Below are 27624 nucleotides of genomic sequence, written 5' to 3' on the forward strand. Positions count from 1 at the left end.
GAAAAAAAAAATTAACAGTCATCGATTATCATATGAAAACAGATTGCCAGTATGTACATGAGTCAAAAATCATTCTGCAATAATAATAAGTTGCTTCATGATTTCCTCGAGAAAGTTGTTTATTACTTCTATGAGTTGTCGAGCCAACTTCGCGATAGGTCTTTGTCACTACCCAGTTTTATGCTTAGCAAAACAGTTTGAACAGAAACCAGCGGGAGCTATTGTCATACCTGCCGACGTATCCCGAATCGCAAAGACACCTGTATTGGTGTTGTTCCTCAGCATCGAGGAACGGATCGCACTTCGAATGCTCCGAACATCCATGCTTCTGACAGCCAACTAGGGCAGTCGAACAGTTTTTGTCACCAAAGCCGCGCTCACAAGAACAACTATAGTCGCCAACCAAGTCCTGACAACTACCATGGACGCAAGGAATAAGACGCTCACATTCGTCGATCTCTAACTCGCAGAATTCACCTTCGAAGCCCCTATGACACTTACACCTGATACCGTAAAATAGAAATGCTGAAATGCACAATAGTGGCTTTGGTGCATATAAGTTTAAAAAGATTGTTGTTCCTTCTATGTTCACAGCCATTTTCTATTCTATTGATCGACTGAATTACCCACCTATACCCGTTGATCTCATCGATACAGCTTCCGTTTCGACACTGGTGATCAACGCAGTCATCTGAAACGTGCCAAATCCATCAACAAGATATAGGCATTAGCATAGAGCTCAATTAGCTGGATGAACAATACGTACGTTGATTTAGACCGTCTGTTTGCTAATGCCTGCCTCTAAGGTGAGTCGTGACGATAGCCATAGAAAGTTCGGTAAGTTTTCTAATGGCGTGTGTTGTTACCCAGTTCACTCGGGAACAATTTCCACTTACCAATATTAGTTTCGCAATGAACTCCGGTAAAACCATTGGGACAAACACAAATATAGCCAGCGGCGTCGCTCTCATTGTATAGAGGAAATAGACTGAGGTAGTTATACGCGTAGAGAGTCCGATTGGATCGTTCTAAACAGGTGGCGCCATCGAAGCACGGATTTAGTTCGCATTCTGGTACGTCCACCTAGACAAAAATTAGTAACACATCACGCATATATTTTATACAGTTAAATAAGGTCTGAATCAACGTTACTCACCATCTCCCACTGCATCGTTTACAATTCTGTTGCTCCTGTGTCTTCGTCGTAAATAACCATTTTACCTATAGATGTATTGTCCGTTTCAGAGGGCTCAGACGAAACATACCTCACATGTTTTTCCAACGAAGCCGGGATTACAATGACAGGTGAACTCATTGATTCCATCTTCGCACATACCGCCATTTTCGCAAGGCATTTCGACGCAGTCGTCAATATTTGTTTCACAACGGTTCCCTTTGAAGCCGGTGTCTGCGCAGTCACAACGAAAGTCGTTCACGAGATCGATACAACGGCCATGTTCACAGGGCTGATCCGCGCACTCGTCAATGTCGGTCTCGCAGTTCTGACCTGTGTAACCCGGAACGCATGAGCACATGTAGTGCCCCACGCTGCCAAACATTACAATACAATAAAGCACTTTCATTTGACTATCAGAAATCATCGAGGACTTCAGGTGTTGAGGTGCAATGGTTGTGTTTTTATCACCGTACCGTACACACTTGTTAGCTGTTCATGTTCTAGCTAGCGTTCTGTTTAGTACAGCTTTATGTCGAATCATGTTCTACCTACCCCAAAAGTAACTAATTGGCCTTACCGATCATTACACAGAGCACCATTCTTACAGGGCTGTAAGGCGCATTCGTCTATATCAATTTGGCACAAGCGGCCTGTGAAACCAGGCGCACAGAAACACTCGAACCTAATGAGAAAGCAAATTCAGGAAATAGGGTCCAGGTTAGCATCACCAATGGAATACACACATAGATGTTTGCGCACGGTCGAAAGTAGAAGACGACGACTGTGACTATTGAACTTCAACGATAACAAACATCTAGGAAGTCGTTTTGCACCAACAATACATTGATTCCGCATGAAGTGCACATACAGCTTTTTTTTTGTGTATAAGTAATTATAGAAAGTACTCACCTATTGATCATATCGTTACATGTAGCCCCATTCTGACAAGGGGATGAAAGGCATTCGTCGAAGTTCACTTCACAGTGTTCCCCCGCAAAACCCGGCAAACAGAAGCATTGATACGAGTCATTACGATCCTGACACAATGCTCCATTCAAACATAACGTAGGATTGCATTTGGAAACAATCTGAAATGAAAGCTAGAGTTAATATGGTGAACTTTTTTTTTTTAATACGAGACAGATGATAGCGTTTGTGAACCTAAGCAAATTATTATTATCGAATAGGACAAATAACATAAACGACGTTTTCGAATGTAATTGGTACGCTAAGTAAACATTTCTACAATATATATAACTATGAAAACACATTTACAGCGGATCTGACTATCAAACAGTTAATGTCCGCTGCTGACAATGACAAATCGACTAAATACAACCTCGGTGCAATTCTCTCCGGCCCGTCCCTGTGGGCAGTGACAAATATGTCTGCCTAGTCGGTTGATACAGGTCGCGCCCTCGAAACAAGGGTTAGGTTCGCAGCCGTTAAGTTCCATATCGCACGCATCTCCATCCCATCCCTCAGGACATCTGCACTCGTAACCGTTGAGTAAATCATGGCACGTTTGCTTGCCGGGACATTTCACTCCCGCACAGTCGTTAGTATTTAGCTCGCACATCTTCCCGGCGTAACCCTGTGAGCAAAAGACAAGCCGACACCATATTTAGGTTATTATTTGCTCGAATAACGTCGACATTAGCGCTAATAATATTTGTAGGAAATCAGCCGATAGTTTCGATAAAGATTTGTGCAAGCTTACCCTGCAGCGCGTCATTCCGTCGTTAAGACGTACTTATAAAAAGTGCGTGTTAGCATACCTAGCGTAATTAGCGTAGCGATATTTTACGTAACATTTATTCTGTATGATATTTTATGTAATCCTATTCTGTATGTTTATGTGCTCGTTTTAAGCGCATGCAATTGCACGTGGTTTGCAACTACCTCCCAAACCGCTGTCACATTGATGTCAGTCTGTAGCACGTACCTGGGGGCATAAGCATACGAAATCATTGGGTCCTTTCGAGGTGCACTGGCCGTTGTTGTTACAAGGTGCCTCATCACAAGCGTCTACGACATGCTCGCATTCGACACCGTAAAATCCTAAGATAAATCATTATAGGTGAAAGTCACTTAGTACAGAGAACGCAACTTATATATATATATACATATATATAGATTATATTATCCGCAGCTATACGGATGGTAGGTTAAAGAATACATATATTTAAGCAACATGATCGATTTGACAAAGGACAGCTATACGAGAACGAAAGCTTCTTCGGAGCATCCGTGTTTTGCAAAACTTATATATGCCGTTATCCGGCAGGTACTTACCGTCAGGGCAATGGCACGCTCCATCATCCCCGCAGCTAGCTCCGTTCTGACATCTACATGCTACAAGAGAAGTGCGGGCGAGATCGCAGTGTTCCCCCGCAAATCCTGCGTCACATTCGCATATTGCATGCCCATCCTATGCATCGACGTTGCGACAATCATATAAAAGCCACATGTGTGTTTACAAATAAACTATTATGCTAGATTTTATAATAAACATTTAAAGACGCCTTCACTTAGATTTTTTTACTAGGATAATCGCTCACTAACCGTTAGCTTCCGCTCAATGAGCACTTCACTCTACTACTAAGTGCTCACCAAGCTATTATTGTTATTATTACTAAGCACTTACTAAGTACTGGTCCGGTAATAAAGGACATGGCACTGCATAACAAGCCATCGCGTACTCTTGTACATAGGAACAAGCAACATGTTATGTACTTTACCTAATTGTCATACAGCTTACCACATAAATATCATTTGAATTTTAGACAGACCTGTTCGATACATTTCCCGTTGGCGCCGCACTGGTGAAACGTGCACGGAGTCCCCCGAGGAACTAAAACAGGTAACATTGAAACATTGCAAGTTTTTCCCATAAAACCTGTAAACGTGCATGAGACGTTATTGCAATATATACCAGCAGCCTGTTTGGCTGCCTTTATATCGGTACATGCCTCATTAAAGGCAGCCAACCAGCCAGCCGGTTTCGTTTTGTACTGTGCCGTGATAACGAAAAAAAAACACCAAATGGATGCATTGTCCCGCTTTTGGTAGAAACGGAAAAACTATAGCTTTATACGCCAGCTGAGTACAACGTGTGAACCCATTCCCCCTATAATATCGCTTACGAAAAAACAGACACCAACCTGGTAAACACGAACAGATAAAATCGTTGACAAGATCTACACAATGCCCATGATTGAGACATGGGTGACCTTCGCAATTGTTTTCGTTGATTTCACAAAGTGGACCAGCAAAGCCTGGCACGCAGGTACAGTTTGTCGAGCCTAAATTAAACGATCACAATTTGCATAATCCCAATGTCAAAGAAGAAAATCGTTAACGATAGTTCGTTGCAGGGACATGATGATGATGTTTACCAGATAGCAACATAGGTAGCAGATCATACACGTTTTCAAAAGCCTATTTAATTATGTAAACCGTGGTGATAATGCTTAGTAGTGGTCCAAACCGTGTACACGTTAATAAGTTCTCATTAAACGTACCTCTGGCCGAACGAATTACTATTACTAGTATGGCAGAATGGTAAAAATCAACATAAACTAATAACGGTTCGCGAAAGTCATCAATAGGCAATATGACATCGCCATCCGTACAGGCGATTTATATTAAACTATGTACCTTGTATGCAACTCCCTCCATTGGCGCAAAGCGCATCATCACATCTTCCGCTATGTTTGCCACTGTCCTGGTCATATTCGCAGTGACGTCCGCCAAAGAGTCCTGGACAGAGGCACGTATACGCAAACCCGTTGCCCGAACAAGTCCCACCGTTCCAGCAGGGCGCATCTAGGCACGAGCGTGCAGGCAGGCACGATCCCTGATTGAGCACGTAACCGGGCTTGCAGTGACACCTGAAATGTTCATTTTGGCTTGTTATGTCTCTCCTCCTAAAAACTCTCCGAGATTGCAAAAAAAAAACACTATTTGCACTGCTATTATGAAACCAAGCAGGTATCATTATTTCAACTCTAATAACCGTTCTTCACTTGGCAGGTTTACAGACATACAATACGATCCATGAAAAAAGCTTACATTGTCTTATATCTGAGATCAAATAATGATATGTTAACCATATACTAGAAGCTAGGATAGGAATAGGGTATATTTTATAGGAGAGAAAAAAACGATCGATCTGATTGAGGCGTACTTTCCGCTTCGAGCATCGCATGCTGCGTGTGGATCGGCGCATTGTTTGTTGGCAGGCTTTCGTGAACAATCAGAAACCTCGCAGTTTTCTCCCGTAAATCCTGCGGTGCATTGACAGTAGTATCCGGATATTGTCGCACTGTAGATTGGTAAACATAGATTAGTAATAACGATACCAATATCATCATAATGCTAATGGGTAATCTGATTACTTTAAACTCTCCATTATTATCGCTACTATTTTATTTTAGATTTGTTTCTTTGCTACGCGGTCTACGTCATAATGTTCGATACCTTTACTGTTTCGTAACATACTTTCTCCGATCTCACGATTTGGTTTCACGCAAAGAATAGAGGGCTACACGACAACTATACAGAAATACAAAAAACCCCTCTCAAATTTTTAATGAATCCCCCCCCCCCTCTCTCTCTCTCTCTCTTCTTTCGGCTAAAATGAACGCATAACAGCTTAATTGTCTACGTTCGCATTACGGACATGCATTATCACTGGATACTTAGGAGACATAACTTGAATCTATGTATCATTAAACTGTCACAACTATATCAAGTTCTGTCGCCTCAAACCGCTTTAGCATTGAAAAAATATATTTGTGACTTTTAGTTACAAAAATCCGGAATTTGTTATGCCGTGAAAAAACAATAGGAATATACTGGAAAGCTTGAATATGGTTTTACTAATCGTTGTAGACATTAAGGACTATTGCGCGATGCTTATAAGATCCTGCGAATTTTTATTGGCGCAGTCGTACGCGTGTTGATTCCCGAAACCTCATCGAGTCAGGGAAATTGGATAGAGTTCTGCAAAGTCAATTCGACCTATGTGCTTGAAATCACATTATATTGTACCAACTTGCGTCAGTGTTAGAACAGAACAAAGTATGCCCTATACGTCAATGGCGATCGTATAGAGCGTTCATCTTTTAAAAATAATCAAGTCCCCAATCATCAACCCCATCCAAAGAGCAGTAGGGCAGCTGAGGCGCTGGTCAACAGGAGGGAGTAATCGAACAAAACTAGAAAGCTTAATGCTGTGAACTAGAGAGCTTATTGTTCGGTCCATGCCGCTTCTATCCTATTACTCGGTCGATTTCAAACGATGATGCTCCGATCACTGTTCAGTGCTGATAGAACTGTCTAGTTCCCTCCATTTTTTTTTCTTTTGCTTTTGCTTGGTGCTTCTTACCAAGTCTTCGCCGTCGTGGTCTTCTATCTCGTCCCATACGTTTTTTTCTTACTTATCAGTTGTTTGTGGCCGGCCACGAATCATTTGCCAGCGGTCCGACATGCGTAGCGTGCATTGTCTTTCGTATCCTTTATCACCCCTGTGGCCCAAACGGCTATCTGATTGTATAGTAATGGCGGCTGTAGTCCGAATGTGTGAAGATCGACCAACCACCATAATCAGGGTCAGGTATTCCCTGTCCTATCGATCAGGTTTATTTAGACTAGATCGAGCGTCCTATGCATTCATTGGGCGTATAGCGTGTAGATCTGCTGGCTATAAATGTTTGCGCCCGTTCTATTTGGCCACGGACAAATATCTGGACGTGGACACAACAGATACGTGCGGATAAGGTCACACAAAAGCAAATTCACGTTTTGCTTTAAATTTTTCCCCTTGTGTTTTATAGTCTTAAGAGGCCAACAGCAATATATCGTCATGATACTACCGCTGCTGGCGTAAAAAGTCGGCCCTGCAGCTTCGTCCGCATATGCCGATCAAAGCATTTCAGTCGGGAATCAAATTGGCTGGCCAGAACATAGAAACATGATCGCATGGTCATGATGACAGTTAAGGGACTACTCAGGTGCAATACTTAAAACGAAATGATGGCGCTGGCGACGCCAAAAGAAGGTATCGTTCATCTAAAAAGCAGTTGTTCAAAACAGAAAGGCAGCGACACCTGGTGTGATGGGTTAGCTATACCATACGACGAAGAGTGGACGTTGTCGCGGATACTCGTTTCCATATTGCGCACTTCCGTGTTATTGGTCATGATCACCTCAACGAAGATCGTCCAATGCATGAAGCGATTGCATTGTCGGCAAGAAAAATAAAGCGAAGATAAATGATTCGTATAATTATATAACAAAATACCAATAGCGATCTGCTTGAGCTACGTCGTTTAAATTATAGGCATAGTAAATTACCAGCGCGAAATTCACCCAAAGGCCGTTCATTTTTGGCCGCCGACAGGCAAAAACGCGTTACTATAAGAAAAAATGATTGGTAGAAGTTTATTCATTTATTCGTAGTGAGCATCAGTCCATAATTTTTAACTTTCTTCGATATTCTTACTTTGCCTTTCACTTCTATAATCTGAAGGTACCAGTTTTTGCTCAATACGATTACTAAATCGATACGTATTGCATTACGTAACGCTTTGTAGCGATTAGTAAAGACGGTAGCGGAACGTACGTAAGCGCTGAAACGAACGCGCAAAAACAATGATGGAAAGACGCTTAATTCCACTATCTATGTGGAAGTCAGGGTGTACGAAGGAATAGATTTCGTCGCAGGGAATCGAGTTACTCTATGTTAAACTGTGCAACAGAGATCATAATATGGCTACGGTAGAAGGTTTATGCACACCACCTTATTTCGACTTGGTTTGCACATCTGTCAGATGACGTTAGCTCTGTCCGACCATGAGCGCTTCCGGAACAAATCCATACCCATTTACGCCGTTTTTTTTAGTTATGAAGAATTAAAGTGCAGGTAATTTAACTAAGACCATTAAGGCCTTTAACGATGTTCTAGGTCCATACCGACGGATTATAGGAGAGCGACACTCAATGCCTCTACTTCATTCAGACAAGCACGCAGACACGCGCACAGACAGAGCTTACTGCCACTGCAGCAGTTGCCTCAATCCTCTCGTCTTCCCCTTTTTGTCGTGGACTGACGTCTTTTGGTGACCTATCGAAAGCACCGAAGCATTTACCATACAAAATACTTTTCGCTGCGTCGTCATTGCTATTACAGTCAGTCACTTGATCACACAGACGCACACTGACAAATACGCTAGCGACTTGGAACGCTCTATGGCCTACTTATGGGCTGGTGTTCGTACCGGGATAGCGCTTGTAAACAGGGGAAGAGCTGCCAGATTGCAAACGCCGACAACTGCCAACGAATTCGAACGCCGTCCCGCTGCTGTCTACTAGCGCTTAAAATAAAATGAGCTTTTTGTTGTCGTCAGTCGTTCATCAAGTCGACGGCAGGCGGGTGGGCGTACGAATGGGACGAGAAATGCGGGAAGGGCGAAGGGGAGATAATAAATCTATACGATAATAATAATAGTTCCTAGGCGCCCTCTTTGCATAGTCTTTGTGACTGAGTAAAACGCGTCACAGTTAACACTTCGAAACGCAAGAACACATACATAGACGTATACGCTCACGAATCGCACGACCGCATCATAAATAATGAAAGCACATAAACAAAGGCGAGAGAAAAAAGGGGCGTGGGCAAAAGCAGCACGAAGTCCCTAAGCACGGACGGACTGTGGCCGTCACGGCACGCAAGAAAGGATACTGCCGTAATATGGACTGACACGTACGCAATGACAGTTTTAAGCGTAGTAGTCAACAACCGTATTTCCATTCATCCAGGTAATAAAAAAGTCTCCATGCTAAGGCGGCAAATCTTAACTGAGCATATGGATCGTTGTCGTCATTATGTTTGTGGCTTGCGTATTGACAAAACCTCGCGAGAACACCACCCCGCTTGCCCGTTCAGCGTGCGGCCACTTAACCGGTAGCTGTTGTACATCCATAGCGTCTGCCTGACCGCCCAGCTGAACGATCAGTCCGGCAGCGAGCTAGATAGCTGACTAGCAGAGCGACGCATCAGCTGTCCTGTAAGTAACTGAACTACAACAGAATTTTATAGGAAGATATACTAAGAAAGGCTGGACTGCCAAACGAAGCCATAGACATAGACTGTCTGATAGCTTTCCACTAAAAGCGAGGACTGTGCATGCCTTTTGTAGCTGTTTCGCAGCTATCTCAATTGCCCTCCTTAATGTGACGCGTCCAACGTGCGCCGCAAGCTAATAATAAGTCTCAAACTTGCGGCATTCGGGTTAGCGTTCACTGGCGTTAGGGCTGCTGAAGTGGAAGTTGTCGCCGAAATGGCAACAAGGAATCGGTTAGTTCGACCTTCGAACTTTCCGGCCGCTCGGCAAATCGTTTATACCCACTTCCCCACCTTGTCGCACGATAGTATCCTGACGATAAAATGTTGACGCAGTACAAGACGTCGTCTATGTGAACGTAGTCGATGTCCATTGTAACTTGAACTGATCGACCGGTTCCTGTTTATCGTTGGCGAAACTTAGCTAGCCTTAGATGACAGAATGGGATAGTTCTACGTTAACTTGAGCTAGGCCTTCCCGCTTCAACTAACTATTTAGCATTAGCAGACCATTTTGTTAGAAACCCGTGAGGAAAAATCATGGAACTGGCTGAACAAAGAAGCTCGACACAGAAACTTGTTAAATTACCCAATACGCAATTGGGCGAGTTCCGGTCTACTGGAGACTAGATCACACCAGGATTTCAATAATCCCATTGCAGATTACCAAGCTGACTTCATATTCGCTCGAAGAGCGCACCATTTTACAAATTTATCATAAGACCCAATTACTAATAAGGTCGGGAGTTACAATTTCTTTGTTTTATCCCGTTCAGATAGTCGTTTTCGTAGACAACAAAATATTCCAAACAAACAATTGACGATCGCTTTACCCTAAAACGACGGATGGAAGGTATGGATGATGAAGGATGAAAGTAAAATAGACATTACAACATGAATTTTTTTTACTACCGCTGTCTGTAAAAAAAAAAGTGTGTCCGGATCCTATAATATGTATAAGTGTGTATCTCTGCGAAAGCTAAGGCCAGGGCTTTTAACGAGAAACGTTACGAACAACCCAACCCCTATCCTAACCCATACATGGGTACGGACAGAATGAGTAATCTCCGCTTATTTTTAAGTTGAAATGACGATGCTTCCATAACTTTAAGAGACGGACATTTAGCTCCTGAGCGTCCCTGCTGCTGTTAAATTTAACAGCCGGGATAAATTTCAATATGACAAATGCAAGCGGTAGATGCTCATTTTATCAATTCACAACCACTAGAATAGAATATCGAAGTCTTTCGTCAATGTAACGCAAAAAAATCAGCCGGGGACGAGTGGAATTACTTGGCACGACGTACGGGAATCACCTCGCGTTTGGCTACAAGGAACAATAATCGATCAATGATAAGCCACTCCCGCGAAAAATTCAAATACGAAATTATTGATGCAGCATGAGTGCTTTTACAGATCGCAGAGACATAGACAAATGTCTCAGTCAGTTAACGCCCAGTGACCAGATGTACGTGTCTCAGCTATTACATGTAAGTTCCACGCCTTCATTAAATAGCGCATGCGCTAATCGCACGATATTCGGACACTGGTCTCTCCCAAACATGTATCGCGTCAAGGGTGCAACCATGAAGAAGCACTCTGGGATATGTCTCACTAAAATTTTATATTCACTACAGGTAATTGTGCATCGTGATAGTGGCTGTTTTTTTTTTCAACAGCATCCAGTTTGAGTTTTGATGTGAACGCTGATTAAAGAAAAAAAAAATTGACTAAATTGATTGTCCGAAAGATATAGAACAATGATACCAAATAGCAGATCATAATATAGAGCACACTTTTGTTTTCAAATATAGATGCCCGTTCTGGTGTACGTTTAGCTTTCGCAAACGACCAGAGAAGCTGAAACTGTTCGTAGCGATCTCCTCTGCCACGGAGCTTTTCCCCGACACAAACAAAAACATCGGAAAATGCTAAGGTGGATATATCACTAAAAAACACAAGGTGCCTGACGGTAGCTCGATGTTAAATTTTTTAACTGAAATAAATTACATACTACTAAACTATTATGCATACGCAGTCACTAGGTGCAGGCAACACGAGAAGGGGCGCTGAGTGCGGATGGAAGTTTTGGAATTAGTGGAACTTAGTACTTGATTCGAAACTACAGCCTGAATCAGGAAGAATCGCTGCAGGCCTCTATTTTCTGAACTAGCTAACCAGGGTCGTGGACGTTTTCTTTTCTTTGAATAATTCTTCATATTCTGGTAGAAAAGATAACTTTACGGAAACGCGCCAAGGTTAGTTCTACTCCGACCAGATCAATTATTCTTTGGAACTTTCCGCCCATAAAATCAGACTGAAGCCTAAAATCTCAAAACGTTTTCACGAATGATTCGATCGCACACCGGTAATGATTCTGAAAAATAAGGCCATCTCTGTCATAATCATGTCGTCATTTCCGTCCGACAGGACGATCTAGGGAGCCAATGTTTACTTGTCATTCGTTCCGGCCATTCACGTGTATCAACATATTTTCATAATGCTTCGCTTGTATGGCTCAATCCGCTTGCTTCGGTCGTCGGGCGTATCTTCATTCCGTAACGTTTTTATCTCGCTACTACCGCTCCTATCGCTTCTATCGGACACCATCACAAAGCTACAGTGCCGAAGTCGCATAGAATAGGTCTCGCTGGTTTCTTGAAGATCGCAAGACGCATTCTCAGCCTTAAAGTTCGAAAACAATACATTCTACCAAAGTGAACGCCTTTAACGCTGGTTAGGTGCAAAATGCTTCGTCTAAAACACGTTGCGTAATTTTCAGACACTAACGAACTTCTTTTTACTTCGCCAACTGTCAATCAGATTAGTGAATATAGTGAAACAGGCTATACTCTTGTCCATTACGTAATCTTCATTTAGCTGTACAAAGGTACAGGGCTAAAAATCAAGACACATCTCCAAAGATCATTTTTTTTTTTTTATCAGTGACAATAGTTAGTTGTTTATGCCTTCGGTAATTTCTTTTCATAATACCAAGTGACAAATAAAAAGAAACAGTTCTAGATTAAAGAAGAAACCTGGTAAATTTTTATACAATGTGCAAAAAGAAGGCAGCTTATTTGCAGTACAGATTATGATAAATACAGTGATCTTGACTATTAGTACGCAATTCATATATAGATCGAGTGATAGATAGAGTGATTTTAGCGTTAATAGCTACTAACGGTTTGTAATCCATCTGTAATGAAAACGATAAGGCTCTAGTCAAATGCAACTCAGGCTGCGTCAGCTCGGATTCATAGCATTGCAGAGAAATCATTCTCGGACGGTAGAAACACTGAATATAACGAAAGTCCACGATAAGTCTTAAGTATAATGACGTTCAACTTACGTGCAGGTTCCACCGTGGTGACAGGGCCCTCCGGCGCACCGATCCACGGCCCGCTCGCATTGGTTTCCCTCGAACCCCTTGTCGCACACACACTGCAAATGGGCATCTGATCGTTACACGAAGAACTACAAGCCAGAGTTACTATTATGGATATCAATAAGTGGCAGATAGGAGACAGACGGTCTGTTCTAGCAGTCAGCATAATAGCCGGTTTCATTTCGACACCTCGTCGACTTCACGCAAGCTGCCAGCACTTACGGGCTCTTTGCCTTCGCAATATAGCCGTCTTTTAGAAGTGGCGACGATATGTATAGCGAAGATGCCGACTAGTGGGTATGACGAGGGCGAAGGCTATACCGCCAGATAGATATGTATGACTGACAATGATTCTATTTTTTTTAACTGACAGACGATGGTGGTGGCTTTTTTACAGTTCCTGTCGATGACGATGCGATTCTCTCTCTACTTGTCCTACAGTCCTCGCGACACGGGAACTGTAGACATGACTACGGATCAAGTTGATTACATACATCTAACATAACCCTGTAGTACGTGCAGTCGTACAATGCCCATGTAAGCTGTTTTCGCATAGAGACTCAGGTCAATTTCGCAACATACACCGCAGAACGAGAAAGCGTACAGAAAGCATCAATATCAGCGCGTATGAGATCGTGCAAAGATGGAATAATACAAGTAACAAATACGAAATATTCGTGGTTGTGCGCGTTAACTTAAAGTAAATTTGATAAAATTCGAAACACTGCGTTTGCGTTTATTGCGAATCATCTAATCCTTTCCAGGTGTTTGTTAAAAGAACATACATAAATTAGCCGCTGGCTGTGTCAGTTAACTCGTTAACATTGCAAATCAAACAATACGCACGTATTTTTCAGTACTTGCCAAGATTACGTCTCGTGAACGGTGTCCATTCCGTAGTCGTCGATAATAACTAGCTGTCGATAGCTCGTTATTATCTCTCTCTCTCTCTCTCTCTCTCTCTTTGATAATGGTCTTTCACTTTTGGGCTCAGCACCAATTAACAGGTCTCGCCGTAACGAGACGAAACACACAGAGCGTTGAACACTTATGCGTAACATAGTCAATTAAACTTGTCATACTTTATTCTGTTTCCTAGTCTTTCTAGTTTATGCATTTTTCATTATAGCTATGTAATGCGTCGAATTACTCAATAAATGACCAGTAAAAACATTCAGTCATAGGAAACACCTGCCTGAAATCCTCCGTAACGGTCAAAACAACGGCCCCTTCCGTTACACGGTGAATAGTCCTCTATGCACTCGTTCCTATTAATTTCGCAATTAGGACCGCGGAATCCTGCAACGTTTCACACAATTGTGTTAGTCGCGTTTTTATTTATTTTTTTTTTTTTACGAACTACCTGAAAAGCCATTATTACATAGCCAAAGAATAACCATATCCATAACCAAAGGCTTAAAGCATACACTGTAGGAAGTATGCGTTGTATTATACCACGGTACATTATAGAAATGTAAGTTAAAGAACATTTCTTGTTCAACAATGGCACCACGTCAGCCAAATTACAAAATTGTTTACAAAATCACGAGAGAAGCTACATTAGCTTTTTTCAAGCTGGCTAAATGTGAGGCGCATCATAGGGCTATACATTAACGTATAGCTGATAGTAGTGCTATTCTGTCGTACTTCACCAATAAGGGACTTGCAGTAACAACGTGTGATGCTTGTGGATCATAGGATGTAGATAGTACGAAATCGTGTCCTGCTGCTAATGGCCTTCTTCAGTATTTGATAAAGTATGTAACTCGAAGCTCATGGGCTGATGGACGTTTGAAATCCCACGTTTACACAATGTAAGACTCTGGACAGTATGAGCTACATAGTCTTTATTTAGTCACAGAACAAACTTGACTAGTATTGAAGAAATGCGTCCCACGAGTAAATAAACCCATTCCTCTAAGCGCAACAAGCAGAAACACTTCCTCTATGCTGTAAAACACCGCACCATATCTACTCAGTGACTGAGTAGTTGCTGAAGACCACTATTCAAACTTGCGACAATAATAATTTCGACTCAACGGAAACCGCTCAAAGATCTATTGCCATTATTCTATGTGAGTAAGGCGAGGTGTCTGCAGTCCAACATAATCTACGTGAAAAAACAAGCCAAGCTTCTTTGTCTAGGATTATCGAAGGCGAGTACCGAAAGGGAAGAAATGTATCGAAGACAAGCACTCAATCTTCTAAATAGGAAACGTTTGACGAATAATGATAACAGAAACTGCTTTCGGTTTATCGAAAAATGCGCTTCGGCATTTTTCGAGGTGCGAAGCTGCATCTTTTACCGCACACCCGTACGGTTATTCTTGACGATGGCACCAACCGTACTTGATAACCGCATGCTGTCGCCGGGCCCGACAAGAGACCACAATGCAGTTACTTTAAACAACTGTAGGTGCCACATGAAAGTAGCTACGATGTCGCGTTTCTAATCAGCATCTGTACGAGCATCTACCTAAAAGTATGGACGGGCGTTGGTGTTGCGCACGATACGAAGGTGGTCAGGCTCTAAAGTGCCTTCACCAAGTTTATGCAACTACAATACCATGTATTTTGAAACATACATAAATGCTCTCCCTTTCAACATAGCATTACATTAGGGAAAGAGAGCCATATTGGCACCTTTAAAAAACGGTGCCAGTATCTCAGTTGCGTCCATTTATCTGCATATTCGGATATATGTCATTTACATAGCAACACAACGTTATTTGCTTGTTAGTACAAGTCAAATAAACGTGTCGGTGAAAGACTGAACCTCTATGCGAATTAATCGGAGGCTCAACTTACCCGAACTGACAACGATCCTAGCCAATATATCAACAGTGCGCTCATTCTACTACAGCCCAACCCACTAAACTTTACCGATCCCATATAAAGAACAAAGCAGTAGTACCAATCTTATTTCGATTATCTTTATCGGTAGAAGATCAGTATTGAGAACTGGTACTTTCTGACCTTTTAGACAGTGGCATGTGTAACCCAGGGGAGCATCGACACATGAACCGTTATTTCGGCAAGGAGCGCTACCGCAGTTATTGACTTTTGTCTCGCAGTTCTTTCCAGTGAAGCCTGAAACAGAACGAAGGCAGAATTGGTTAATACACTCGCTTTTTCAGTTGCATTTCTTTGAGCAATTTGAAGAATAATACGCTAACGCTGCTCAGTGTTACGTACAGGTGAATTCTCAAAATTTACCAATTATGAGTCAACGTGACTTCAACTAGATCAAGATGTGACATTCTACCCCTCACAGACGATACCCCGTGTTTCAGCTGATTTCATGTTTCGCTTGCTCTGGAAGAGCAATATGTACTTTGGTCCACCTTGACTAATCAGCCGCAACCTCGCTTTCACGCCGTAATTTCCTTCTTGTGGTCCTCCCATAAAGCTCGATTGTATCATCCGACTCAATGTAACCCTCATCATCTATGCGCATATCTAGTTTTTAACTCACCCCACCATCCGAGGTGATCGATACGACTGGCAGCAATGCGGAATCGCTTAGCGAGACCAAACCTCACAGCCGCGATGTCTCGTTTTATCTTTTCTAGTAATAATAATGGTAATAATAATTCAACAACAATAACGGACTTCGTTGACTGAGACGGTGAGTTAGGAGACGACGACGACGACGACTCCTACAAAAGGCCGCAACAATAGTAGTAGAACGACAACATGGAATTGCCCCTCGCAGGAACGTTGCAGCAGTGTTGTGTTTATGTAATGTCTTTCTATTATTTCGTCCCAGAATGCCAAACTGACAGCCCCAGACGGATTTGTCTGAGACGCAAATAAGTCAAAAAAGGCTAAATGAGCCCACGGCTACCATGACTTCAGGACACACGTACACTACAACAACTCGGCAATTACTACCCTGAGAGGTTATGTCTAAAATCGCCCCGGTGATTATCTTCACTTCAGTCCGTTATATTATTTCGTACATATAACTTTCTTCTTTCCGAAAATCATACATATTATAGTAGACTGGTAGGTTTTCTTCTACAGTGCTATTCGACGACGTACTAAATTATCTTTATCTGCTTGCCAGTGCACTAAACCCTTTCATTATATTTTATAGGCAAATCGGACTTCAATTGGAGCTGGAGTATACCGCGAGTTAACTTGCGTGTAATGACGCGGAATGAGAATTCGACTGCGCCCATCGAAACTCCGACATGCACCTCAGAACAGGCAATCACCTCCTAACTAATAGTGGCTGGGGGCAACATCAATGGGAAGCTAATACGTAGCAGTCAGGCTTACTAACGCTGTGCGTGACGGTGCCCGAGTCAGGTCCGTCTTTGTGCGTGCGTGCGTGCGTGCGTGCGTGTCTATACGTTGCTTTTGACAGAAGCTGGGAGAAAGGAACTATTCACCAAAGCGCCGCCTGCAGTCCTGCACAAGGATTGCAATCCCCGAACAAACCACTCTTCGGCGTCCGTCAAGACATACACACACATACGACGCCAATGCGAAACAGAGTCAGACCGATACACACAGACATACATATACGCAAGCAAATACATAAAATTACTAGGTTGGTCAATTGGTGGCGTCTTCTTGTCGCCATCTCTCTCCTTTTCCTTATTTGACTTCTGTTTAATATTATACAGAAAGGGTTTTATCCATGTCACTTCGACTCAGACGCAGGCTAGTAGCCAAGCGAATGTAGTAGTGCAAGTTGAAAACAAACAAAATCCTCTCACTGTCAAATAATCACGAATTTCATTGCAATAAAATAATCTACTTAATAATTTACTTATTAAATAAATTCGCCGGAACAGGTCTGACGTTGAATTTCGAATCATTCAGTGGCGGCTTCATTAAAAAGGTAGTTAGTGGCTTTATCACTGGCAATTTTGCCTCGGTCACGCGTTCACTGCCCACTCCATAACCATATCACTGTATAACCTATTAGATCTAGAATTCCATTACGCCGATCACTTTCATCTTCTCTGTTTTTCGCTCCTTTTTCCTTTTCTTTTTCCGAATGACATCAATTTAATTGAAACGGCAATCCGTGAAGCTCCCGAATTCACCTACTGCGCAGTGAACAAGGCTGATGGACGCCCGAAAGGACTCAACATGACATTGGTGACGAAGACCGGTCGCGAAAGGGTGTTACCGAGTTTAGTAGTATGCACGACTGTATGCGACTACATTATTAGAACCTTCATCGACGAGAGACGTTATGTCACCTGTCTCCTAAACAATATTTCTAAATCGTTCTTAGATACCCGTTTCAAACAAATGCGTTTGAAGCTTGTATGGGTCAACGCACGGCAGAATTCGAGTTACCACAGATATCATCTGGTTCATCATTACTGGCGTTGACGCTCGAGCAAACCGAAACTATCAGTTTTTTGTGTTTACTACCGGCGGAATTTCACCGGAAGGCTGCTTAACGACCACGTTAAGCAGCCTTCCGGTGAAATTGCTACGCATTATACTCCGTTGATACACCGCCAAACCGTTTGACACTTGCAGCTTTGTCGATCAGCAGCAGTATCTCTATATTTTATCTGGCTTATATGATATCAGCGACAAGGGCAGTGCTAGCTGTGTTTGTTATTAGACGGACCGCCATGTAAGGCTGCCGAGGAAGCCATTAAATAGTTACGGCAAAAATTACTATTCATCTGCGGTGTCTGGCGCTTATTGTGGTCCTGTGATAATTCTCTCGGTAGCGTAAAGAACGAAAACAATCACGAAAGCCTAAAATTTTGATTGGATTAAATACGCTTATGAGATTCGATTATACCCAGTGCATGGTACCATGAAGTACCACCATTAGCTGTTCTCGTGATCAAAATCGACTACCCAATAGCTGGATTGCATAAGAGATATATGTGCTCACCAGCACAGTCGAGATGCCGACATCAGGAAGATATCAGACAACATAGATATCCTTTTCCTCGTGTAGAGGTGGTTTGGTCCGGTGAGTGTTATAGTCGTATGTTATTAAATCACTATTACCAATACTATGCATATTATGCATTAAAACTATACACAGGCTGTGTGCCGGAACGCCGCTCCGTTTCGATAATTTCCTTATTCGTACCCCGAACTGGTAGTTGTATAACCGTTTCACGAAAAACGCCAACTTCGTATCAGATTATAGCTCCCTTTGTTTGTTTACCGTACTAAGAAATCAGTCCTTACAGAGGAAACGCAAACATATAACACGCCGTATGATGATAACTGCCTCAACAGGACACGAAATGAAACTTCACAGGGATCAAGGTGTTTATGATAGAAACGATCGAATCCCTACATCTGGTTCAAAGCTATTTGACTCAAGCGTCGTCGTCTTTTTTTGACAAGAGAAGAATACGGTGTTAAAAACGAGAAGAAGTGAAAGTTACCTGGTTGACAGGTGCATTCGTAACTTTCGTTATCTTCCGAAGCATGGCAACGTCCTCCGTTGGCGCATGGTGCACTGGCACAATGACGGGACGGGCCTGCCGGTTTTTCGCATCTGAAATATATCGAAACAGGGTCTAGTCTAGCCTGTGTGGTACCTTCGTTTTTCTTACTTTACAATCTAAAATTAGGCCTCATTTGTTCTATACTGGACCTCAGAGTTCATATCGGCCAGACACAGACTCTGCTCTTAGTATTATAAAATTTTAAAATGCTGTTTATGGCACGCCATGTTCGTAATAAACAGCCCGTACGATACATGCAGTTTGCGTGCACAATAGATGCCTATAGGTGTGATATGTCACATTGAAACAATAATCCGACCCGGCCTTTCAGCCATCGAGTGCTCATTTGATCATATAGCAATGGTTAGTCGAATCTACCTTTTGCCATAGAAGCCAGCTTTGCACGAGCAATACATAATATCTCCGTCGGAACTCTCTTGACATGTGCCGTGGTTTAGGCAGAATTCAGGCCTGCATTGTAATCCTTGATCGACCTCGCAACGGGCCCCAGTGTACCTGTTAAATGAATGACAATGTTGCCTTAATGCTTCAGTAAATACAATACGTCTGATCCTATGCCCCTCTCCCACTCAGTGACACTAATATATTATGGCTTGCGGGGTTCGCGGTTAGTCTGACAGATATTTCAGCATATTACGTACCCCCTAGACGTGAATACAAGGTCGTATAAGACTGTACTTACCGCCTGGGACAGAGACATTTGGCTTCATCGCCAGCTGCTCTGCAGGTGCCTCCGTTTTCGCAGATAAATGAAAAGCACGGTTCGATGCCATACCCCACTGTAATGTAAAACAGAATCTTTTTTTTTTTTTTTTTCATTTGCATAGGTTGTATTGTAGGCGGAAAATATAGAATATACCATCTCATTGCTGCTTCCTCAACCTATCAAGTCTAATCTACTTAGGCAAAACCGCCAGGCAAATATTTGAGGTTAGGTTTACAGAGAGCAGACCGAGCCGCTATGCGTAGCGACAGTGAGTTTGACTTCTATTGACTTGCTAGCTGATTACCTAACTAGAGAGAGAAATTACACAAAACCACATGAGGAAGCTTCCAAATGTGCAAAATAGTACATCATTGAAGGAGTTACGTTTATAACGTATGGCCAATCATGAATGGACCTGCACAGTCTTGAAAATAATAATTGTCAAACAGCTTAGTTGATGATTAATAGAAAAGTTGAATTGGTATTAATTTGTCTTTGTTTTTACTTGGTCAGTTTGCGTTTGTGTGTGTACATGTGTCTATTATTAGAATGAGCATAACGTATAGTACACATCTACACAAAGACAAACACTTACATCGAGTGACTGTGTAAAGTTTCACCGTTTATCTACTTCAGACTTATCGGGCTTAGAAAGAAAAAAAAAAAAAAAAAAAAGACAATCTCCGAGTAACATTGCATCATCAGTGTTTATATTTATCCAGCTTTTTGGTTTTGTTTGTTCGCAATTATTTTAAGTATTCGCTGCGACCCCTCCTCCTTTCCTTTATTCTAGGAAATACCTGCCGCTAGACCGCTATTACGAAGAGATCTACCGTTATAACGGATAGCAGTGGTTCTTTTTTCATCAGCTGTTGCTGCCTTTGGTGCGTGATCTATTTCATTATATCGTTTCCAGAGGAGAACAAGGAACTATAACAACATCATGAAGGACAAAACTCGAGACGTTATTTTTTGTCGTCACGTATTTCTATCAGCATCATATATCATTATGTCGTATGTCACTAGGGAATTGTCTCTTGTTTTCTTCTTGCTACAAATTCTGCCCCACCATTGTTACTGTTACAACCGTAATTTCTCGTTGTTGAGATATATTTTACTATTTCTTCGAAGCAGATTATGATACCTTTTCTATTCTGCAATTTAAAAATGCCCGTTTTTTTTCTATGATCAATAAGATGGTCTTTCAGTCAGTTTCGGCTAAATTTAGTTGTTCTGTACTCCGCGAAAGCAATTTACATCATTACCAAGCTGAGGTAGTATATTTGCCAATCCGTATAGCACGAAAGAATAGACTTCACTTGAAGACGCATCCGTTGAGGCAAATCTTATTATTAGCTCAGTCTAAAAGACTCTGAGAAGGGAAAAACATGAAGGCGCAGAAGGGTCGGTTGGCGGGTAACGTAATTTCATTCATCTATCTTAAATAAATGCGAGCTAAATGATTTATATTTCCACTGATTCTCCAGTGAGTCACGTCTTCTAGGAACAAACGCAATCGATCGTAATTAACAAGCGGCAATTAGGATCTGTGCGGCATTCAGGAGCAGAGACTGAACCCGCTACGATACAAATCGTCTATGAGGAGAAATAAAAAGATGAATATATTGTAAAAGAAAATGAAAGCATGCCATGACCTTTCCGCGTACGAAGACGCATGATGAAGAATGAAGATTTATCATTGTTTACCCATTCATTCATTCATTCATTCATTCATTATCAGCTTTCATTAAACGCTTTTTGCCTGGCACTATCTCAGCGTGATGCTACTAAAAGCAAGTTGACTATATCGTATACTCAGCACCACCTGGGTTGTCACGATAACTCTGTCTGTCTGTTGGCGTACGACAGTCACTTTTAGTTTTAATAACGGTTATAACAACTGTAAGAATAACAAAGAAAAAAACAAAAAAACAGTCACCGCTATCGTGCGTCGTACGGTCACTGCTCGTGATTTATTTAATACCCTGCGCAAAGATTAGGGTGCTGCTCTGTGACGCAGAAAAAAAAAAAAAAAAAAAGCAAATTCAAGCAATATATACTGCGTTTATGTCGTATATGAATAGTTTTTATGTATAAATGTCGTGTTGCTAGCATTGATGAAGGGAGCAATATGCTACTGAACTAAGGATTCTTAAGTGATTTAAAAATTTTTTTCTTTTCTTCATGAGCTAGTTGATGCACCGTGTACTATCTGCAAGCACTACGCTCGCTATTTATAGTATCGTATGTACAAGCTGGATTTCTGTTCGCCATAGGTTAACTGCTTGTATACTGGCTACAAGATCGAGTTCCAATATAATTATAGTTCAAAATAATGACAGCGTCGTTTTTCGTGCACGGATAGCTCTATCTAGTACATATTTGCTCGTAGAGTGCTTTCGTAAGTTTACTTTTCAATACGTTATACATAAACAAACATTATAATTAATACTCGAGTAGTACCAGTCTATTGGGTGGTTCGAACACAATCTATGAAACGATGTTTCTTGATAGTAGTAAATCGTCGCGGCCACCGAAAACATAGGACGCATCCTAAAAAACGTGAACATCCTCGTTTCGCTCGTGAGAGCTCGTATAGGGAAAAAGCTGAATATTCGAGATGAGATAGACGGCACCGGCGATGCCTTCAAAAAAAAAAGCAGCAGCAGCAGCAGCAGCACCACCAATACGAACCGTGATGCGATCAGACATTCTTCTTTCATATCGGATTAAAAAAACACCATTGATTCGTCCCGTCACCTGGTGACCTCTCGTAATAAGTAGCAAATGACCCAAATACATACATCATTGTGATACAATGGATAGAGAGCGAACGAAAATACAAATGCAAAAATAAAAACTACGTAGTTATTCTTACGAAAATGCTTAGTTGTACTAAAGTGTAAGATCCATTTATGTTGATAGGTACCGTTAATGTTATATATTCCCTTACATTCTTCCAAAGCTCTATTTTTTCTGCTTAGCAACTTTAAATTGGAATGATCTATTGCTACTGCCACCGCCGCTGCTGCCTTTGCCAATAAACGAAGTCAGAGCTTCATCTGAACGTCAATTAGCGATTTACTGAAGAAATAGCGCTCAAACCGTTTAGCACTGCGTTCATTCTCGCTGCCCAGTCGCGGCTGCCGGTATTCCTGTATAAGTATACGTACGTATCTGTCATCTCGTAACTTTTGTGAAACTTGGTAATGTTTGACTTGACGATGTCGGTTGCAAGTCTGAAGGATACAAAACAGATCCAGGTACTATTATTCATCGGTATTTATTAGCACACGGACGCACGCGCGTTGGGCACTTGTTGTACGGTAGAGTCACCGTTCCCAATGGGCAGTGAAGTTGCAGCGTTGCATTATATTAATAGCGTTCGTCTAGACTTAACGATGCCGTCGCAGTCTTCAATGAAGCTATATGTTCACGGCTCAACTAATTAATTATTTACGTCTCTTGAGGACTTCAAAGATTGAAGTTTTCTTCCCATCGGCTTACGCGGTGAAATCACTGAGATGGACACAATTTCTTGATAACTTCTACTTCCTCCCTAATAGTGGCAGTGTCACTCCGTTTCAACGCTCAAACACCGGAAGAGTTCTCATTTTAAACTTCTAACTATCTTGTTTCATAGAACGGCTAACAAGACTAACCGCAACTGCTGGCCGTATCGGAATGTACATGTACGCTGTTCTTGCAGACCAGTGAAGACGCTTGTGGTAAGCTCTTCGTCTTTGCCACTGACATTACGTTAAATTCACCCACTTAGCTAGCTATACGTGCGGCTTTGAGACCGTGTCTGAGAATAGGCAGCCGACTGGCTTGTTTATGCTAACGGCAACGAAGTAGCTGAGGAAGAACGCGCACAGGCAGACAAGCAAGCAAGCAAGCAGACTTAGGGTAACACGATGCGAGCAGTAATCAGCAATAGGATAGCTTTGTCGTCCAGAAGATATGAAGCGACATAGTATCTGCCATCCAATATAACAGCAAGGCGTCATCCACCGAAGCAGTCAGTGACTCCATCCGCATGGTAGGCGCCTGCTGCTACAACGTCCGTCGCCGCTGCTGCTTATTCTTGCAGAATAAACAGGGGCAAATTAGGCCGCTGAATAAGCCAAGGAGACCCGCTGACCTATTGTCATCGGAACAGACACTCGTTTAGCTAACGTAGCAGCTCGTTAGCCAGTTTTTATGATCATTGTCATCGCCATCGTCATTACCATCAATTTAATTATCAAGCGAAGTTACTGATCACCAGCGAAGACATTTTGTCATTGGAAAAAAAGCAATGTTACCAATATATATATATATATATATATATATATATATATATATTGGGGTGTGCAGGGTGTTCTTAAAAAGAAAAGCATAATCCAACGAACTCATTTGCATATGCTAGAAGTAGTATCATTCCTGATAGCCATATTTATTCAATATAATCATTAATCATCGTCACTGCATCTTCAGTTCCAGATTTAAAATAAAATAGCACACGTATTTTCAAAAATTTTCCCTTTTTATTCGCATATAACCATTTAATAGTAGACGTACGTTATTGGGATAAGTAAATTCGTTGTCGTCTTGGTCTAGATGTACGCTAGATACGAGAGAATTTAGTGGAATTACATTTTGGGCTGGTAGCAGGACAGAATCCCAGAAGTGCAAGGGCTCAAAAAGGCCACTAGGCACGAAAGACCCAAAGGGCGTCAACAATACTAACCTTCGTTTTTCGGGACAACTCACTTGGAGATTTTCTGTTCTGGTCGTTATTTTTTAACATTGATTTTTAAAGATCGAGTCCGGTAAATCTAAACTCTATTGGGTATCTTCTGGTTAGGTTTCTAAATTGTTAAATTAAAAATTTCTAAATTAAAAATTGTCCTCTGATTTTTCGAAACCTGCACGTATACCGTCAACTTTGGTGAAAAAAGAGGTTCTATTATCTCGGCGGACTTCGAATGCGTGAACACGGTGGATAATAGCTCTTCACTTAGATTTTAAAGATTATGTAGTGGTTTTCGCCATAATGAAGTTGCCGTTTTTATACAGAAAAGTTTCCTTTTTGACGATCAATCTGCCAATGTCTTTCCACTTACATTATATATGTGATAAAAGACAGAGTTTTAGCAGCCATACATATATATCTTCTACAAGAGTAAGTATAATTTTTTCTTTTATTATGCTCAGCTTGTTGGAGCGATTATTGGCGGGAATTCGTAATGGTTAACAGTGAGAAAGGAAGACCTTAGTTCACAACAGATAATCCTTTTGCAGCGTCGTATTTTAAATAAATGATCCTTAGCTTGTATGTGAACTCTTTTATTGCGTTGGATCTATTTGTTTGATCTACACATTACCGAAACTATTGATTTACCTGATCGCTGATTAACGGGAGACGCTCTTTTAAGAAGTTCGTCACGGGTATTTTTCTCATTATCGCTCTCAGTGCTCTTATCCTGCCTCATGGCTGCTTTACTGACGTATTGTAGTTTGGACCCTTTTCTTGCCTGTGCGATTTGTTTTTCCCAGCTATGACACGATCGTGTCCTACGGACCGCCTGCTGTTTACTCCATTGAAGTAGACAACGGATAGAGAACGGCGGCCACAAGACCGAAAGCAGCAGACTGCAATATCGCGGTTACTTCCTCTCCTTTGTGCACGATGGATACGACAATCACTTTAAACGATATTGTTAACACTGGATAGAAAATCATGGCGTCACCTACTATATATATATATATATGCAAATATACGTAACATGAATATATATATATATATATATATATATATATATATAACTAGTACGTGACACATATAAGTCAGATGAAAGCAACAAGATTGGCCTGATCAAGATTTCCGAGAATATGATTAAATTCAGAAAGCATCTCAAGTGACGGTACTCTCAGCAGTAAATGATGATAGCCCTTGGTGCGTTGTTATCTCTGCTTCTGTCTTCTAGTTTATTGGGTGGCCCTTGAGCACCAATTCTATCTGCGCATTCTGGTTGGGGTCAAGCTTTCGAAAGATACATTGAATTTACCCCATGTCATCATGCCCGCCGGTAATAAAGTTCAGAACGAGGGAGTAGGTTGCAAGCAAAACGGTGTGCAAAGAAAGAAAAGGCCTATTTTTTTGCAGCTGTTCGAATTAACGTCGACCAAGACAGTCGTCTAGCGCGTTCTGAAAAGTGGCATCCCCTTTCCGACCATTTTAACTTGTAATCTTTGAATATATAGTCGTAGTCAGTTTGATTGTATGTACAAAATTTGGCCAAGATTATTATTCTGATAGAAATGACAAAAGGGGGAAGCTCAAACGTCGTTTTGTGCGTCTACAACCATAACGACCGTAAATTTAACCCGAGCCGAAGAAACAAAAAGCCAAAGAAAAAAACAACAGAAAGTACGTGAGTTACAACTCACTGTAGGACGGCATAAGATAGCCAAGTGCTGCGATGCGGGCTCCACGAAGGCGTCAACTGGCATTGTCCGGGTGGAACCCCAGCTTGGCAAGCAGTCGACGTTGCTTGCCTCGAATCATCTTGCGGTAGTGGAATACCAAATCCAAAGGCCCCTCCTCCTTTTGATTAATATATATATATATATATGCTTTTTGTTCTACTTCTTCTTTCTAGCTCCAGTTCTATGGTTTACATAGGAAAAGCACCATCAGCAATAGCCAATAGCAGAATCGTTTTGGCCACTGTCTGTCGCTTGTTGCGCCTGCAAACTAGCCCTTCTCCTCACATCGGTCCCTTTATGATGTCGTCCTTTGGTTCGGTCACGTTTTTTTGGCCTTCGGCCATGTCTTTTCGGAGCGGGTCCCGTGTGGGGATAGTCCACGAGATGACAATGCTAAAACAGCCGCAACGTAAACAGCTGGTAAACGTATGCTTGTCTTCCTCGTCGTTTTTTAGTTTTTGCCATAGCAGTTTTCCTAGTACGCCGTATAGGTGCCCATCGGATAGTGCGTATATTAATCACTTGAGTTCCTTCATTATGTTGCATTGGCCAGCTTTGGCCATGTGATGTTTTCAATGTATTTTCACCTTTATTTTGTACGTCCATTCATCTTCTCGAGTAGACAGCGGAACAGCAGCCGGTTACTAATCTATACGTTAGCTAATTTGATAAACTATGGGTTGTGGCTCTTCTGTTGTTTGTTATGTCCACTTGGTAACTAGCTTTAGAATTACTTAAAACTGTGTTTAATGTAAAATTCATCAGTTATAGCCATGGTCGCACCTGATTAAATCAATCAAGATCAGTCAAATTCAAGATGGATATATGTCACTCAATCGCCTGGTAATATATCTGGTCAGCGCAAGTTCTAGTCGTATATTTGTAATCACTGCTATTATCGCCCCGTGAAACAATAGATGCCCCTATGGTGCAAAACAATTAATTTGTTGTCGGCAGCCGAGGTTATAACACGCTGCATAAAACACATCAATGGGCGTTGCTAAGTACTCACGGCAGGTTTCACTCTCCAGGAACTGCTGGGCGCATTTGGTACCCAAGTTGACGTCTCCAGACACCTTCGAAATAGTTGACAAATCAACCCCCGCACCTTCAACAATACACCTAATAGAAAACCATGAAATTGGTTAGTAATTCATCAAACTCTTCACTTTATATCTAAGTGTTTTGTTGCTGATAGGAATCGGTTCCGTGTTGATATGCGCAAAAAGGTCGCAAACTACAGCGTAAATGTCCGAATCCGGACCACTCAATTTACCAGTA

At 41.8% G+C, this 27624-nt stretch overlaps 1 protein-coding gene and 1 long non-coding RNA gene across 12 annotated transcripts in view; one reads left to right on the forward strand and one right to left on the reverse strand.

Moving 5' to 3' along the window:
- Positions 1-27624, reverse strand: part of crb (cell polarity complex component crumbs) — an 83499-nt gene that overhangs the window by 9788 nt on the left and 46087 nt on the right. For 10 of the 11 annotated variants that reach the window (XM_086991190.1, XM_022809451.2, XM_022809456.2 and 7 more), the window contains 20 exons: positions 27356-27465; positions 19846-19942; positions 19521-19658; positions 19080-19192; positions 15670-15783; positions 13889-13992; positions 12658-12749; positions 5367-5504; positions 4838-5070; positions 4342-4482; positions 3970-4076; positions 3473-3608; positions 3123-3238; positions 2517-2771; positions 2087-2265; positions 1755-1859; positions 1266-1548; positions 897-1083; positions 631-691; positions 231-503 (listed from right to left, as the gene is read on the reverse strand). In XM_086991190.1, coding sequence (XP_086847316.1) covers positions 231-503; positions 631-691; positions 897-1083; positions 1266-1548; positions 1755-1859; positions 2087-2265; positions 2517-2771; positions 3123-3238; positions 3473-3608; positions 3970-4076; positions 4342-4482; positions 4838-5070; positions 5367-5504; positions 12658-12749; positions 13889-13992; positions 15670-15783; positions 19080-19192; positions 19521-19658; positions 19846-19942; positions 27356-27465 — 2982 coding nt within the window. The remainder of the gene's footprint in view (positions 1-230; positions 504-630; positions 692-896; positions 1084-1265; positions 1549-1754; positions 1860-2086; positions 2266-2516; positions 2772-3122; positions 3239-3472; positions 3609-3969; positions 4077-4341; positions 4483-4837; positions 5071-5366; positions 5505-12657; positions 12750-13888; positions 13993-15669; positions 15784-19079; positions 19193-19520; positions 19659-19845; positions 19943-27355; positions 27466-27624) is intronic. The other variant, XM_086991191.1, reaches the window with a different exon arrangement.
- On the forward strand, positions 499-19085 carry LOC147755158 (uncharacterized). Its single transcript, XR_015329234.1, has 6 exons — positions 499-806; positions 1246-2805; positions 3050-3257; positions 3465-3647; positions 3964-4040; positions 16793-19085. It is a non-coding gene; the product is annotated as an uncharacterized LOC147755158 (long non-coding RNA).

This window comes from Varroa destructor, unplaced genomic scaffold, assembly GCF_002443255.2.
Source record: "Varroa destructor unplaced genomic scaffold, Vdes_3.0 BEIS01000005.1, whole genome shotgun sequence".
Lineage (NCBI taxonomy): Eukaryota > Metazoa > Arthropoda > Arachnida > Mesostigmata > Varroidae > Varroa > Varroa destructor.